This window comes from Lingula anatina, chromosome 1 (genome assembly GCF_051362555.1).
Source record: "Lingula anatina isolate TDL-2025a chromosome 1, LinAna3.0, whole genome shotgun sequence".
Lineage (NCBI taxonomy): Eukaryota > Metazoa > Brachiopoda > Lingulata > Lingulida > Lingulidae > Lingula > Lingula anatina.
The window spans coordinates 16,000,834-16,019,644 of NC_141767.1; the positions used below are offsets into that span (position 1 = coordinate 16,000,834).

General features: G+C 33.9%; 1 protein-coding gene across 1 annotated transcript; it reads left to right on the plus strand.

The window, feature by feature from the left end:
* The first annotated feature begins 229 nt into the window (after window positions 1-229).
* Window positions 230-18,806, plus strand: LOC106172712 (ankyrin repeat domain-containing protein 13C-B). Its single transcript, XM_013553522.2, has 12 exons — window positions 230-482; window positions 3,711-3,752; window positions 5,695-5,799; window positions 6,466-6,597; window positions 7,069-7,135; window positions 7,770-7,914; window positions 8,216-8,347; window positions 8,719-8,786; window positions 14,310-14,550; window positions 14,864-14,892; window positions 15,180-15,280; window positions 15,563-18,806. Exons 1-12 carry the CDS (start codon window positions 371-373, stop codon window positions 15,694-15,696), a joined length of 1,308 nt encoding a protein of 435 aa, XP_013408976.1. The 5' UTR covers window positions 230-370; the 3' UTR covers window positions 15,697-18,806.
* Window positions 18,807-18,811: the final 5 nt, after the last annotated feature.

The following is an 18,811-nucleotide window of genomic DNA, read 5'->3' on the forward strand; positions in this document are numbered from 1 at the left end:
TTTCATAAAAAGATATATACATTGAATGAAAACATTTAACTGTTTTATAAACAAAAATACGTGTTTTTACTCCATTCTTATTTATTTTACGTTATGTTATGTTACATTTAACATTTGTTTGATATTTGACTAAAAGTTTATGATTCTGCAAATCACCCCTTTCGCTTCTCGTAGAGACACACCTCCGGAAAAGCTCCGGAATCTGACATCGGATTAATTCTTTAAAAAAATTAATGTCATGCTTGAGAAAAGAAGAAACGTCTAACTTATATTTATCTATATTTGTGACGATATCGATCATCTGAGAAACACGAAATACTGGTTTATATCTTACGTTGATTGAAAACAAAGTCACGTGACCAAAAGTGACATGATGGCGGAGGAGGAGAGATTCCTTCTTCACGAATCTGTATTTCATGATGATATTAGACGAGTTGCACAACTCTTACGGAGTCATGATATTGCACAGAGAGATCACCATGGTAAGTGAAATCTTGGAATATATTGAAATTTTGAACAAGTTTGTCAAATGTTACTTCATTGAGTTATTATGTTGGTTGAGTGTAAATTCAATGGCAATGTGGCAACGGAGTACAGTGGTGGTTCAGACAGAAAGTTGCAGTTCAATCGATTTGAATGATTACAATCGAGCGTATATATATTGATTCGATAGTCGACAAATCAAACCATGCTGCATTGAAAATCGTTGTACTGAATGCTTAAGGACCCGTGTGTTTGCCTTATATTTTATCGTGATTGTGACTGCTACATATACATTACTAAAGTAAATCTACCCCATTTACATTGTACAAAGTAGCGTGATTATTGCCATGCTTTAGTATTCCTATTAACATTTTCTTATACGTAGTGTATGAGCTTACACATGGAAAATATATGAAGTAACTGTAAAATTATGACTAACTACTGCTATTGTGGGTGCTCTCCACGCTCGGCTGTCACCTTGATTGGATAGTAAACGATTGTCGTAAAATCGCTAAATGATATTAAAACCCGGTGCATAAACTTGAAAACCACCTAGGACAACCTAAGACTGCCACATTAATCCAATACAATGCAAAAATAAACTATAACAAGTGGTTAAAGCCTTCAAACCGAATGTCGTAAAGTCCCCATATACCTCCATAGAGACAATAAAATAGAATGAGCTTCTGAAACAAACCTGATCCAGTTCCAACAGAATAATCGAAATAAAATACTGCCGGGCATCGGAGCGGCCTAAAACTTGGCACGCTTATCGCTAATACTGCAGGCTACATCATCCCGTCGCTCGTTTGTAAATTCCGTGCATGGCATACGCACAATCAAACCGTAAAGCCAAATATCACCAAATATCACCCCTGATGTTTATCTTGGTCCTCTCAACAATCCAATTCAGGAAATGACGTAACCGCAGAGGTCGCATTGTCCAATGGCATGGCTTCTTTTTCGTAATGGTAGGTTAGAGTGGACCAACTTAAACATCAGAGGTGGAATTTTGATTTACGGTTTGATTGTGCACGGAATTTACAAACGAGCGACGGGATGATGTAGCCTGCAGTATTAGCGGTAAGCGTGGTTATATAAAAGCAAAATATATAACAAGGACATTAAGTGACATTGATGTAACTTAACAAATCAGCACAACCTGTTTGTCGTCAGGTCACTCACCATGTTGGAAAATGGCTCTTCTTGGCAATAATAGACAATAACATACAAAATTGATTGGTTTTGTGCACTATCATCTTTAAATCTTTAAATGATTATAATTTTAATATACATGTTTAAACTGCTAAAGGTTGTCTACATTATATCAGCTTTAGCTGACTTGTTACTTGATTTTGTGAGAAAAATGCGTTTAGAATAATAATAATAATTATTATCATGATAGTCAGAAATGAGCATTTGCTGAATATAGGAAAACTACTCTGCTATTGATTTTTGATCGCATGGTTACTGTCAAGTGTTTGATTTATTGTTAATTGAATTTTGCTTATGAAACAAATTCTATAACTGGCCTATATCAGTGCACTTGAAGCATACCAGCTTCCAATTCCTGTGACCTGACCCAATCCTCTCCTTGGAGTTCCCTGAAAAGTGCACAAACACAGAGAGCACCCCTAATTTATTTCTGTTATGCAGCTTGCCTTTAGTGTTAATTGAAAATATGGTTCTAACCTAGTTGATGGATATCCTTGTTTCAGACAAGCTGGGTTGTATGGTTATCACATTGAAATAATATCCTAGTTATATAACATACTGGCATTAGTATTCTTGTGGCTTTGTATTTTGTATAACTGGAGTAAAATTGTCATTAATGTCAAACATTTACTATTAGATAAATAACAAAAAATCATATTTTCAATAAAGGTAATTAACAAGTTTTTATCACCTGATAGTTATTATTTATTTATACAAACTTTTTTGGGGGGACTAGCTTTGATGTTGGAAATACTTATTTATGGATCAGGTGATAATTTGAGCTATTACTATTACTTTAAAGTCACACTGGTAGTTCGCAGATTATTTCTATGAAAAGTCTTGATGAGAAGCACTTGAGGCAGTGTCTTAAAGGGATAATAACTCTTCGTATCAGATCTATATTTCACGATAAAAACATTGTGAATAACTCATAAAAATATAATATATTCTATTTTACCACAAAAATGGCAGTTATAGCTATTATTCTGATATCTGAGCTTGTCTTTAGACCACGTGACCTCCATTGATGGCTATACTCTGTTAAAATCTCTTAAGAGATTTTAACAAAAACCAAACTTTTTAGAAAAAAAACAGGGACAATTGAATGTAAAAATGGATTTGTTAACCATTGGTAAGTATGGGAAAATTGTTGTTTACTCCAGGAAAATTCATTTTTTGGCTGAAACGAAGAGTTATTATCCCTTTAATATGAATCCCTTCATACACTATGACTGAAAGTCTAATGTACTTTGGTATTATGTCAAAGTAAAGATTATGCAGTTTTAAAGTGCCAAGGAATGATTTTGCAGTGCAGTGTCATTCTGCACTTTTCTTAAAGTTAATTTATACAAAATCAGTAGATCTTTAAACCCCAGAAGATACCATAGATTACAAATCAATGTAATATCAGGAGCAGTTAATATACCCCCCCCCCCCACCCACCCACCCACCTCCATACACACAAACACCTAATGTACATACCTTCTGTTATCCTGTTCATGGTTGGTAATGGATTACAAAATGATTGCAGAGTGGGGATTTGCAATCAAGTGTCTGTCATGAAGTTAGGCATTTTAGCTGTTTCAGTTAAAACTGGTGAAAGCACGGTTTTAATTTATAGTTGCAATAAACCTATACCTTACACTTTACTGTTATTGCCAGAAACATTTTTTGTTATGTCGAGTATTCTAATCAGTTGGTTAAATGGAAAGCAGAGTATATGGACATATAATGAGCCTTTGCTAATAAATTTATCATTTTAATTACAAGGGAACTGATTAGATATACCACTGTCAAATTGTTAAAGTGTAAGGGAATTAGGACAGACATCGGTATTGATCTTTAATTCGTAAAGATTAATATGTATGTAAGTAGCTAACAAAGAAACTATTAAAAAAGGTCTGAAGATTATTTATTTCTTGAGGGTATTTAAGAGTGGTTAAGCTGTATAATATTGTATTTGCCTTTCTGGTGTCAACAAATGATTAGAAACATTTTCTGAAATTTTACAGGTAACACGCCTTTGCATTTGGCAGTGATGATGGGACACAAAGGTGAGTCTGAATAAATTCTACTTTTCTAAAGTAATTTTATAACCTACACAATGTTTTTTCCTGTATGCACACACTGTTGGAATACAAAGTAGCAAGTATTATTGTTATTGACTGTGTGTTCATCATCAATATGTTACATAAATTTACAATAGAGGTATAATTTGTGTTCCCTTAGGCACTTTACATTAGTGACGCTGTTTTCCAACTATGTCTGCATTCAAAAACACATACTGAAGTGAAGAACAAACATTTTTCCATCATCTCTGCCTTTGATGTACCTATACTTCCCTTGTATGTTGGGTACACTGAAAGTTGTGGGAAAATTTCAGGATGTCTGATAATAAGACAAAAGTTTTCATTGATATTTTTAGATTAACTATTTACCATTCCACCATTGATCCTTATGTTAATAAAAAGTAGGAGTTTTTTAAGGCAAACCTTTAACCAGACCTAATAATCAGCATTGATTTTAGACATTTAGCAGGGAAGTGGTTGTTTACTGATTTGTCTACCCACATTAGCTCTGTAGATGTAATCCTCAGAAATTTATAATTAGAAAAAAAGTAATTAATTTCTTATCTTCTGTTCAACAGAGATATACAACAGAGATACCTCAAAATTATAAAAACAATGACTTTGATCACTTCACACATGGCAGTTAGATAAAAATGGCATGAATATATTTCTGTAGTTTAATATTGATTTCCTGTTGAGTTTTGTTAAACTTCCCCTGAAATAATCAATGACCGCATAGTGCTTATGTCAGCACCCGTTTTATAATTGAAGTGTTAATACACTCCAAAAAAGAGAGCTATACGTGTCTTTTTTTTCATTAATGAGTTTTCAGTACTTTCTTCTTATACCCAACACCTTCCTGTCCTTTGTGAATTATTAAGAATATGAATTTCAGATATTTGGTTTTTTTCTCCATGGTCCATGCTGAATCTGCAGTTAATATGGAGCAGTGACAAACATTGCTTAAAGATATATACAGTAACAAGTTTGTGCCGATTCAAATTAGCTTCTGTATGTGCATGGATTTGCACATGCAGGCTAGATCCTTGCATAAATATGTTGTATAAAGAAAGTAAATAGGAAATGTCATCAAAGCTGTATTTAAGACACTTAAGTCCCCTTGCACACCTGTACATGTACATGCTCAAGTATTTAACAAATGTAATGTAACACCAAAGAAGTAAGTATGCAGCCAGGTGGTGTACGTAGCTACAATAAAGACATGATGGTATTTTATCATAAACTTCCTGAAGAGTATCCCCATAGCAGCTGTAAAAGATGACCAGATTTTCATGCAAGACAGAAATAAATAAATAAATAAATAAAATCAATCAAACAAACAAATAAAGAACATACTAGTACTGATTAAATTTGGTGGGAGGGGGGGGGGTATTTTTCTCTGACAAACCAACTTTTGATCTTCCTTTCCTGACCTTCACCATAAGTTTTTGACACCCTGAGAAAATCAAGTCTTAGCGCATGCTAAGTGATTTTTTTTCAAATTCCACCATCCCCTCTGCATGATTTAAAACTGTGTCAGTATAGGTGACAGGTGCTGAGGTTCGTAAGGACAGGCTAAGTTTGATTATTTTTGTGACCTTGATTTATGGCAACTACTGTAATCAAAAAGTGTTGTTTTAGACAAGTTCAACAAAAAGTGGTTTATGCACTTAATTTGTGTTTAAATCCTATGCTTAATTACTTTAAGTTGTTAACATCATTATTGTTAATGGGGCCTGTTGAATATCAGAGGTATTATATCTTTTTAAAGGTTTTCAAAGATTTTATAAATTTTTGAAGGTTTTAACTGACATAGTATTTAAATTCTTTTCAGCATGCATGCATACTTTGATATTTTTTTAATATTCATGTTTATAATAATCAGTTTGATTTTTCTGTTTTGAAATTTATTAATTTTATTTTTCAGAATGTGTTCATCTACTTCTCGCCCATGGAGCTCCCGTCAAGGTAAAAAATGCTCTTGGCTGGAGTCCCTTGGCAGAATCTGTAAGCTATGGAGACAGACAAATAAGTAAGTGATAAATCATCAAGGTACATATGAGAGAACACACTGTAGAATATAATGTCTTGTTTCAAGCATAATTTTGCCTAGCACCCATATCAGCATATCAAAATATTGGAAGCCCTTAGTCAATGAAAAATATATTATATATTGTCTTCTTACTGTGACGTCTAATTGCATTGTGTTTATCCATTGGAAAGTAAATTTTATGCTGGTATCATTTATAAGAAAAACGTGTAATGCAGGTTTTTTCTCTTGATGGCAAACCATTACACAAGTTTTGAAAAACAAGGTTGCATGTTATCTTGTAATAAGAGTTATCTTGCCTGTGGTTGGTAGTTCATAGTTCAGGTTCAAGTGTGTGTATGTGTTATTAGTTTGAAAAACCTTTCTAAGATGTTCAAACCAATTTTTTGTCACAGATGATCTGATGAATTGTACAATATTTGTGGTGAGCAGATGTTAAAAGCTGTTACCTAGAAAGCCATTTGTGCTATTTAATGGCTTCTGTGTTTCTGAATCTTACTAGGTTTTTTCACTTATTATCTAGTAGTAAATTGAAAATATTGGTATCTCTATCGAAAACAGGTGGTAAGATATAAAGTTGCCCAGAAAATACTTTCAAATAAAATTATTTGTTAAGTATTATATCAACAAGAATTTTTTCTTTTGCAGTTTTGATTTTATTACGGAAGTTGAAACAACAGTCCAGAGAAGCGTTAGAGGAACGCAGACCAGCCTTAGTCAGTGCTTTACATGAACTGGGTGATTTTTATCTAGAACTGAAATGGGACTTTCAGAGCTGGGGTAAAGAATCAATTTTTGAAAGTCTGGTCCTTATAGCATCAAGTGACATGCATCAGAGATACAGTTGCACTTCTGCTGTTAGTTAAATTAATTAATCAGCCATGGTGAGCATAGGGGGAAATGTTCAGGTGAAATTCTTAAATGAACTTATGTAATAGTCAGGCAGTGAAGGTTTCAGTCCCTCTCTATGAACCAATATAGTTTTATCACCATAGGGCATCACTCAGTGTGAAAAGGGCCTTAGATTTAAAGCTTATTATAAAGAGAATAAAATCAGGTCTCAAAACTTAACCAAATACTACAGGTAAATACATATTTGCACAATATGAGTTAAAGGTCTCACAAGTTTGAGTAATGTTATTGTGTCAGTTTAACAGTGGGTCACTAACTTTCTCTAGCTAATTGCCCCCAAATGGTCAATGAAAAATAGAATTTTTTTTAAACATTAAATTTATTTATCTTGCATTTCAGTTCCACTAGTATCTAGAATTCTTCCATCTGATGTGTGCAGAATATGGAAAAGGGGACCAAATATACGGTATGATTTTTTATTTCCTTGATGGCCCATTTTGTATGAGATTTTTGATTAATGGTTCAGTTGACCTTTGGAAAATGAGTCTAATATACTGAAATGAAGGATCAACAATGAATTTTCCCTATTAAACCTTAAGATTTCGTTTTTGCTTTGATTCATTAGTCAATAATTTTTCTAAGTGATGGAATGGTTTTTAGGTCCCTACCAGATTGTGCTGGGTTTACCTTGGGCTAAAAATGATTACTTTAAAAAATGACACTTTTGTGCTAGTTTCTGATTGATTTGTTCATTAAGGGTTAGCCTGGGCCTAGGGTAGTATGTTTGATGTACCTCAAATTGTTGGACACAAATATTATATTTTGTGATAGAAAGTTGTAAATTGCCACCTCTAAATGAAAGGATTTCCCAGGAAATTGCGTATGCACCAAAAAAAAAAAAAAAAAGGCCCTGAGTTGCATAATTTTCAGATATAGTTCGTTTTGCAGATTATTGATTACTGAAAAGTGCATTAACAATAAGAATAACGATGCTGCTCAGTGAAATAAGATACCTCAAGAGGAAGTTGTTTTGATAATTGAGTAGAACTGGCATTTAGAAAGATTACTCAGTAATTCAATTGTGTTTTTGGTGGTTTCAGAATGGACACTACTCTAGTGGATTTCAATGACATGAAATGGGAGAGAGGGGACATAAGTTTTATTTTTACTGGTGAAGCAAAACCTGCCAATTCACTGACTGTTCTAGACAACAAATTGCAAGTCTTTCAGAGTATACGATATGAGGTAACCTAGACAAATAGATGAAATATATTGAACGCCAAATTTGTAGTTTTCTGATATTTTTTCATTTACTTAATTATTTGTTTTAGGTGATGATAATTTTTTGATAAGATGTGGTTTTCGATGAAAGATTGTTCACCTTTTGTGCATAACCACACACCTTATGTTCAAATCAGCAAAAATAAGTGTGTTAGAAATATGATGGTAATATTTCTTCTCAGTCCTTAACGATGTAATGTGAGATGCAGTCTCCATAACAAAAACCTACTGTGCCATGAATGATTCATTCCAATTCTAATTACAGGAGTCAGACTTGGAATTGGAGGATGAGGTAGACATTTTGATGAGCAGCGACATCATGGCCGCACAAATGTCCACAAAGAAAATCTCTTTCTCCAGAGCACAAAGAGGATGGTTCTTTCGAGAGGAAAGAAGCGTAAGGAAAACACACACATTCATATGTGTGTGAGCAAACACATTCACATTTGCACTTACACGTGCATTCACGTACGCACCTTTGAACCAGTATGTTGATGTGAATTGTTGATTAAAATGTTTTATGTCTTCAGCAACTTTCAACATATCATAATCCTAAATGTAAGTTCCCAGAATAGAATGAACTTTGAGATATCTTTACAGTAGATATTGTTTACCATCTCATTTGAATATAAGGCACTGATTTCCTCAAAAAGAGTTGTACTGTCAATTTATAGAAATTTCTGGCAATTTTTGTGCAGTTAGTAGTTTAGTAGTAAATATAGATTATGAAATATGAGTGCCTGATTATCCAGCAAATACACATTTCAGGAAATTGTGGGTTCATTCCAAGCTGATTTTTATACAGTCCACGGTTTGGCACTAGAATCCAGGAAGAGGTGAGATTAAAATATTTACTAAAGAAAATAGATCATCACAGCATGAATATGAATAAAAAAAGAAGAAAAAAACATGAATATACATTTGACTTAAGTTATTGATCTTGAAGTGTACTTCATTTAATGAACATTGGCATATTTCCCTTTGGGTGCTTCCATAAAGGATGTTGACTCTGTCAAGGCAAATGTTTGGATACTTCATTGCATTTTTCCCTACAATGATACTATGGCCATAAATATGTATACTCTAGTTATTTATTTATTTATTTTTAGGATTCCCCATAGGGGAATACTATTGTTTTTGGTCTTATTATTATTATTATTATTATTAGGATTCCCCATAGGGGAATACTATTGTTTTTGGTAGTATTATAGTTATTATTATTCTTTCCGCGCGTTTTTTTTCGCAAAAAATCTGAAATAAATATCATAGGTAGCCTATGGCAAGAATATGCCACAGAACCAGTTTCAGTGCCCTTGACCTACTTTTCAAGGTCACAGGGGCTTTGAAAGGCAAAATTTGTAAAATTTGAAATTGCCATTATGCCTAAAGTATAAGCCCTATGGCTAATGGCCTCATGGCCAATGATACTGAGCAAAATCCCCAGATGTTGACCTACTTTTATGCAAGTAGGTCAAGGTCAAGGTCACTAATGGCCAAACGGGCTCAAAAAAGGTTTGTTTCCGAGATCTCAAAAACCGGAAGGCCCAGAGACCCAATCATAGTGGCAAATGATGCCCTATATATTTATCTAAGGTTAGCCGTACTTTGGTAGCGACTGCTTAATTACTTTTTTTAATATAGATTTTTAAATATTTATGACATTGCAGAAATCTTGAGTTTGGCATTTTCTCCATGAAACACTGGTTTTTGGTCATAGCATGCTATAGTAAACTACCCCAAACATATACCCAAAACCCCCAATCAAATGTCAAATTTGACCTTGACCCTCATTTTCAAGGTCATTCGGCTATTTCATGGAGAAATATTGAAGTGGGCTAAAAGTGATGTTTTGTTGACCCCCCCCCCCCCCCCCCAATTCGCACATGCTCTTTCAGAATATGGGGTCAAATTTAACCCATGACCTTCACATGACCTTGTAAGAGCATTTTCACACCTATTTTGCAGGGGAATCCTCCGCCACTGGCTTTAGCCAGTTGCAGTCTAGTTAGGATTCCCCGTAGGGGAATACTATTGTTTTTGGTAGTATTATAGTTATTATTATTATTCTTTCCGCGCATTTTTTTTCGTGAAAAATCTGAAATAATTTACATAGGTAGCCTATGGTAAGAATATGCCATAGACCCAGTTTCAGTGACCTTGACCTACTTTTCAAGGTCACAGAGGCTTTAAAAGGCAAAATTTGTAAAATTTGAAATTGACATTAGGCCTTAAGTATAAGCCATATGGCTATGGGCCTTATGGTCAGTGATACTGAGGTGAATCCACATATAATGACCTACTTTTATGCAAGTAGGTCAAGGTCAAGGTCGCTAATGGCCAAACGGGCTCAAAAAAGGTTTGTTTCCGAGATCTCAGAAACCGGAAGTCTCAGAGCCCCGATCATAGTGGTAAATGATGCCCTATATATTTATCTAAGGTTAGCCGTACTTTGGTAGCGATTGCCTAATTACTTTTTTTAAAATCGATTTTTAAATATTTATGACATCACAGAAATCGTGACTTTGGCAATTTCTCCATGAAAGACTGGTTTTTGGTCATAGCATGCTATAGTAAACTACCCCAAACATATACCCAAAACCCCCAAATCAAATGTCAAATTTGACCTTGACCCTCATTTTCAAGGTCATTTGGCTATTTCATGGAGAAATATTGAAGTGGGCTAAAAGTGATGTTTTGTTGCCCCCCCCCCCCCCCCCCCCCCCCCCCCAATTCGCACATGCTCTTTCAGAATATGGGGTTAAATTTAACCCATGACCTTCACATGACCTTGTAAGAGCATTTCCACACCTATTTTGCAGGGGAATCCTCCGCCACTGGCTTCAGCCAGTTGCAGTCTAGTTAGGATTCCCCATAGGGGAATACTATTGTTTTTGGTATTATTATTATTATTATTATTCTTTCCGCGCGTTTTTTTTCGCAAAAAATCTGAAATAATTTACATAGGTAGCCTATGGCCAGAATATGCCACAGACCCAGTTTCAGTGACCTTGACCTACTTTTCAAGGTCACAGGGGCTTTTAAAGGCAAAATTTGTAAAATTTGAAATTGACATTAGGCCTTAAGTATGAGCCATATGGCTAAGGGCCTTATAGGCAATGATACTGAGCCAAATCCACAGATAATCACCTACTTTCATTGCAAGTAGGTCAAGGTCAAGGTCGCTAATGGCCAAACGGGCTTAAAAAAGGTTTGTTTCCGAGATCTCAGAAACCGGATATCCCAGAGCCCCGATCATAGTGGCAAATGGTGCCCTATATATTTATCTAAGGTTAGCCGTACTTTGGTAGCGACTGCTTTATTACTTTTTTTTAATATAGATTTTTATATATTTATGACATTGCAGAAATCTTGAGTTTGGCAGTTTCTCCATGAAACACTGGTTTTTGGTCATAGCATGCTATAGTAAACTACCCCAAACATATACCCAAAACCCCCAAATCAAATGTCAAATTTGACCTTGACCCTCATTTTCAAGGTCATTCGGCTATTTAATGGAGAAATATTGAAGTGGGCTAAAAGTGATGTTTTGTTGACTCCCCCCCCCCCCCAATTTGCACATGCTCTTTCAGAATATGGGGTCAAATTTAACCCATGACCTTCACATGACCTTGTAAGAGCATTTTTACACCTATTTTGCAGGGGAATCCTCCGCCACTGGCTTTAGCCAGTTGCAGTCTAGTTACCGTATTTTTATTTTTTTATTTTTTTATTTTTTTTTTTTTTTGTGTGTGTATTATTGTACCACCAGCGTAGGTGCTGGCGGTACACATGGTTTCACTCTGATCCATCTTGTTTGTTTACATATTTAATAGTCTGGATGACTGGTGCTATATTTTGGCCAAATTGCTCAAAATGTGGAAAAAGCATGAAACTTGGCACAAATGTTCTTTGGTCTATGCTGATCATTTTCAAGGGCAGTGCCCAAAATTTCAAAGCGTTGCTTAGCAACCATTGCTATGGAAGTGGATTTCCTTAGTAACAAGCTAATTAGACCTTTCTTGTCCAGTTTAAATGGTTTAGAAATGCTAATAACTATGTTTCAGGCATCAGAACTATCACTAGACTATTTTAAGGCAATTAAAACTCAAATTAACCTTAGCCACGATTGCTACGCAGCATATTACCCTAGCAACAAGCATTTAAAGTTGCGTTAGTCTATTAAGTAAGGCAAATCTATAATACTAGCTAAGAACTACACTTTTGAGCAAGATGTTCATACTTTTAATCCAGTAAGTTGAAACATTTGTGTGTTTACACACATCCGATCAAATACATTGCCAGTGCAGATACTTAAAGCAGCATGTTCAAAGTTCGTAACCAGCCATTTCCATGCTTTTATCACCTTACGACTCTTTATAAAACTTTGTAATAGTTAAGATGTTAAATTCTCCCTTGTATGTGCAATATACAGTGCATTTTGCCCTTGCACATTGTCAGCCTCTACATCTGCACCTACATGCATACTGGAGCAACTCTGGGCAGGTCAATAGCTTCTGGCAAATGTGTCCACAAGGGTCCACGCACAAGTCCAACCAGAGTGAGCACATGTTATCTGATGACACGGCACCGTAGTGCTGATTCAGATATCTTCATCTCGCAAGAATACTCTTATATTGTTGTAGAGCAGCCTTGGTGGAAGTAAGATATGGCATCTAACGGTCTTTGGGTGTGAACAGAAACTTTTGAACTTCATTGATTAACAAAAAGAATTAAAATAGAACCATGCAGGTGTATTTAAGTTACTTGGTAGAGAATAGAAACTGACAAGATACAATCTGAAAAAACTTTTTAGAAAATATTGAACAAAATGAAAAATATCTTGGAAAGCTGGTCTCTGAGAAACCTTTCAATAATAGGAAAGTCAACAGTGGTTCAACCTTTAGTATTTCTCATCTTACATAGTGCATGTATAAACTCTCCTACCAGCCCTCCCTCAATACTTAAAAATATGCATATCATATTTAACTTTATCAGGAATGGAAAAGATACAAAATAAAATGAGCAAGGATGGCGTCTGATTACAAAAATGGACGGTAAAAGGTACCGCAAATGAAAATTTTACCAAGGCCCTAAACTTTACATGGCTTAAAAGACTTCTTTATGAAGAAAATAAGAGTAAGTGGAGAGCGTTTTTCTCGGCGAAATGCCAGGAATCGGTAGTAACAAAAGGTGGATTAAAAATACTAAAAGCAACTTCTTATCCCTTTTGGCAAAGATTATTGGTTCTTTGAGTGAAATTCAGGAAGATTTCAATTTAACCCCAGATGAAATCCTATCACAACCATTATGTCAAAACTCAAAAATTGAAAGAAATTGAAAAACTATTTTCCATAAAAGATGGTGTAAAAATGTTTATTTTTTTACATCAGTGATATTATAAATGACATTTGAAATCCCCTCTGTCTAGAGGAAATCAACAAAAAATCAACCTTAATACTAACTTTCTGGGCTCATTCAGCATCCTAAAGAGCTTACCATCTGAGTGGCTATCTCTTCCCATGGAAGGAAATTACTCATAGCATTCCAAGAAATAATTGACTCAATTAAACAAGTTACCAAACCATCCAGATATTTTTTTTTTGCATAAAATCTTCCAAGCCATATAATATCACCAGATAAAGATGTAGGTGAATGGCAGACATATTTAAAAAAACCTTGAGTACTGATAATTGGGAACTAACATTTAAGAAACGGATCACAACATGTAAGTATATGTAGAATGGGAACAGAAAGATGGGAAGGGACTGGAGGGTATGTAAAATGCTACAGAGATATCTGTATATATATATTATTAAATATATATTATTATATATATAATGTTATATACTTGTTGCTAGGGTAATATGCTGCCTAGCAACTGTTGCAATGGTTTACTTGGTTTTTTAATGTCTTCAAATAGTATAGTGATAGTTCTGATGGTTTGAAACATTATTAAAAGCCTTTTTAAATCATTTAAACTGAACAAGAAAGGTCCAATTAGCTTGTTACTAAGGTAAATCACTTCCTTAGCAACGGTTGCTAAGCAACGCTTAGAAATTTTGGGCACTGCCCTTGAAAATGATCAGCATAGTCCAAAGAACATTTGTGCCAAGTTTCATGCTTTTTCCACATTCTGAGCAATTTTTGCACCAGTCATCTAGACTATAATATTGTGGGTCAGTTCACTGTATTACTTTCTTTTTGAGATATGAAGATATGGAAAAAGTTTTTTTTCTTTGGGGGAGGGGGGGTATGCTAAGGGGAGGGGGGTGCGAAAAAGAGAGAGAGATGGTGGGTAATAGTTCTTAAATTTTCTCTTGCCTTAGGGGATTCAATTTTATCAAAATCTTTTCAAACAGGCGAGAACATTTGTCACCAGAAGATCTCCAGAAAAATAAGCAGATAATGGAAAACCTAAGTAAAGGCAACATAATTGACAATTACGAACACATTCAGCGTAGGCCATCCCTACGACCACCTCCAGAAACTTCGGTGACATGGGAAGAATATTTAAATGCTGAACCTGGGCGACCACCAACACTTGGCCGGAGGATGCTCTGCAAAGAAAATGCCAAGACATTTAAAGCAACATTAGCTATGGTGAGAACTTATTTTCATTATAAATTATTATATAATAATTATATTATATTATATTATATTATATTATATTATATTATATTATATTATATTATATTATATTATTTTATTTTATTTTATTTTATTTTTTTATTTATTAATATTTTATAGTTTGTGTGCTTTGTTTGGTTATTATAGGTAGTTTGAAAGTATATGTTTAATTTTTAAGGCATTGATATCAATGACTAAGTCTGGTGCAAGAATTTATTCATTTATGCCTTTTGTAATGAATAGTAGAGTGCTCTCTCATATTATGTTAATTGTATTGCTTCTTCAGAGTGAAGAGTTTCCAATGACGATAGAAGCGTAAGTTTTCTCTTTGAAATACATATTTTTGGAATCAATGCTGTTTGAAGTTTATTTTATATATTGATTGCTTTATAAATGTCTTATAGAGATGTCTAATTGGATTTCTGTGTTGCACTTAATTATTTGAAATTCTATGTTTTACTCTAAATCCTATGTCTGCAAATGTTTATCAATGTTGACTAGATGATGAAATTTTGGGTAATAAGTTTTCAAATTAAATGAAAATCAAAAATTAAAATATGAGCAACATGCCTATGAATCACTATTTCTCCTTTTTGTTTAAGGTTGCTTGATGTTCTGGAAATTATTGCTCCATTCAAACACTTCAGCAAGTTACGGGAATTTATGATCACAAAACTTCCACCTGGGTTTCCTGTTAAAATAGGTAGGTTTAAACAATTCAGAGTTAACTCAAACCAATATTCATTATTTATGGTCAATGAGAATTATTTTTTAAGTCAAAGATTGATCTTTGCAAACTGATGTAAAAGTTGGTTATTTTGATATACATAACATTTTCATAATTTAAGTTTGTATTCAGTAGTAATGCTGTAAGAAGTCTTTAGAGGTATATTTTAGTATGATATTATAAGGGCTATTCATTTCTAATACTGAATGAAAGAGAAGCCATATGTTTTATAAGCATTTCATATCATGTTCCTTTCAGAAATCCCAGTTTTTCCCACTGTGACAGCTCGGGTGACTTTCCAGGAGTTTGACTGGATGCATGACATAGGGGATGAGAAGTTCATGATTCCCAAGGACTATACTGAGGATCCCAACAGGTTCCCTGACTTGTGACATTACCTTGAGATCAACTTCATTCACATTCTTTGTTCATGGAGAGATGTAGCAGCAGGGAACAAAGAGGCGGGTGAGGAGGAGGAGGAGGAGGAGGAACAGGCAGGAATTGATCTTCCAATGACTAATTTGGGAAATGAGAGCACAGAGATGACCCTTGTGTTTTGATTGAACACAATAATACGTTGGAAGAATTGTGATAACATATCAAACCAAAGTCTTAGCATAACGGTAACTTGGGTATCATCTTTGACACGAGGGTGTCCAGCTGCATTCCATCTCCCTGGCACTTGTTCCAGATTTTGTGGTGTGAAGCACAGACGCCAAAGATGATACTGCTCATTGTGTTGATGGGATGCCCAAGTTTGCTAGACCTCTGTTATGAATATTCTCACAATTGTGAATTTACTTATTAGGCAATAGAAAATGGAGAATATTTTATTAATTTTGCCAACTTCCTAAGTACTGTGTTAATTATAACCAGCCTCATAATCTTTTGTTTTGTTTTAAAATGTGCTTACGGTCCGTATTTAAAAATTAGCAGCGTCTGAGCTGTTACTACCTTTTAAGGATGCCTCTTAGCAAATTATACATTTTTTTTTCATATTTTTAGAGTTAAGACTGTTGGTGTCTTTGTTTGCTTGTTTAGGCAATAAGTTAAATAACATAAAATATTTTACTTAAGAGTATGGAACTATAAACATACATTAGGGGTTAGTTGTAGGGATTACAAATGTCCTATAAGTTGGTTTTGGGGCTCTTTGGGCTTCTTTTCTGTATCCTAAACTTAATTGTGTTCTGTTTTGTACAAATGCATTTATTTATTATATATATATATATACATAAACAAGGCCATTTTATCATCACAGGTCCAGTTTTATGCATGTAGCAGCTGATGTGTAATTTGGGAATTTTATGCATTATTATTATGAGCAAATAAGACAGTACCAAGCTCATTACTACCTCAGATATCTCAGAGTGTGAATGAAGTTGATCCTTGGGGAGGGCCACAAGTATTTTCTGGTAGTGTTTTGAAAGTGACATGAACCTGAACATTCATCTCTCACTAACACTGATTCTGTGTGTACAAGAATGAATGGATAGTGAAAATCATGTTTTGTATGTGTTTAATATGATACATCATCATGTCATGTAGAGAAAATACATTTTTATTGGGACGATAATTCAGAACCAGAAAAAAATCTGGTGTCACTTTCTGTTGTAATGTTTTGCAAGCTACTTTGAATTCTTTGTCAACAAATACAGGGTTTGTAAAAATTGGTGTTACTCCCAGAGTGTATACAGAGTAAGGGGACAGCATTTGTTCTAATATCATTGTTATAATTCAGGATTGAAAAAAAAGTGCCAGAATTTACACATTTATTACATTTTTGGAATAAGCTATCCATTGAATATATCTTGAGGATTTCGAACAAAAAATTCAAGTTGGACAGTCTATTCTATAAACTTGTTCTGTGTCTTCTAATTTGAGGAAAGCCTTTTAAGGAAAACTTATTTGCAAAGTATATACATATATATATACATGCAATACACATATGCAGACACTTCTCTTCAAAAATCTCTTGAGTATGCACGCTCACTTTAATATACTACAGTCTTTCAGGATGTGTGAAAATGTTATGGTATTTCAGTCATGGTTGGATGTTATCTACTATTTATTTATTTATTTATTTATTTATTTATTTATTTATAACCAGTAATATTTCATTGACTGATTTTTTCATATGTAAATACTTTTATAACATATAGGCATAGTAGATTTTAGCCATAGCAGGCACAGGTGGGGATAGATATAAAAAAATAAAAACAAACCCTAAAATTGCTTGTATAGTGTGTATAGTAATTTAATGGACCACACTTGATGCCTTTGTGGTTTTGGCTATGTATTTTGTGTTTAGTTATGAGTCTTAAAAGGATTTAGTTTACTGTTAATGTAAAGGGTGATCTTATAATACTGAATGCAATTTGTATGTGTGAGTCGCCATTTTAGCTAGGGCCTCTCTAAATGTTCTGTAATTATCATGTTATGTTTTGTGGCTTGAGAATTGCAGATAGAATAGTGTGATTGAGTCGAATGTTTATTGTGATTTGTCAGTAATACAGTGGACTGTTTGCTTGCCTAAGATGTTCAACTTGGTACTTAGCTTAAATGTCAATGAATTCTGGCCAATATATACTTGTTGACAGATGTTTCTTGGTTTTTTTTTATTATTATTTCAGCCGCTCATTTGTGTGTGAAAAATAATGAAAATTGTCTGAACATGTTTAGGAAAAGTTGTTTATGTGTGTGCATGAGAGAGAGAGAGAAAGGGGGGTTCAATCACCTGTGCGTTTGCCTCCGATCAAATAATATTAAAACAAAAAATTATGTTGACTTCCACTTGTTAAGGACACTTGCTTAATATTTGTTTCCAACAAGGTAATTATAGATAAAGTATTTAAGTTGAAAATCATATCTTTATGATAAATATTAGAAATATGCCTTTGATTATCAAATTGTTATGTTATGTTATTCCTAACAAGCCACTTGTGTAATGTGATGCATCTTTGATTAATCAACCACAGGGTGTTCTTTTTGTTTTGTGACTTTGTATCATTGTTTACAGAAACCAACAGGAACTGATGCTTAAAACAACCAACAAGAACTAGTCTCATGAATCAGTTTTTAAAAAATATTGTTATTCAACTATACTCAATTATTAATTCTATAGTGAATATGCAACTTTTTAAAAGTCCAGTTTTTAGCATATGAGGCACAGATTATGTAATATTACTGGTATATTGATATACTTGACAGAATTTTTAGCTGATTAATTATGTTTTAAGCTTTCATATTATGTTTATTTGATTATAGCGTTTCATCTAAGTGACTTAAATGCTTTGGGTTTTTTTATTGTAGATAAGTAGCTATGTGATATGGTTACATAACACTGCGTGTAGCCTTGTTTGTATGTTAATGTTTAATAGGAACACAATGAAAAATTCTGATATACACATTAAGCCTATTGGGATCATGTAAATATACATTATGTATCAAGAACATTCAGTGCCACATAGTTTGTTATGAAATATATATTTCAAAGTTTGAATGTGT

Coding starts and splice junctions, on each gene's coding strand:
- LOC106172712 (XM_013553522.2), top strand. CDS start 371: ATGATGGCGGAGGAGGAGAGATTCCTTCTTCACGAATCTGTATTTCAT. Junction 14,893..15,179: donor TTTCCAATGACGATAGAAGC/GTAAGTTTTCTC, acceptor TTTTTGTTTAAG/GTTGCTTGATGTTCTGGAAA. Junction 15,281..15,562: donor TGGGTTTCCTGTTAAAATAG/GTAGGTTTAAAC, acceptor TGTTCCTTTCAG/AAATCCCAGTTTTTCCCACT.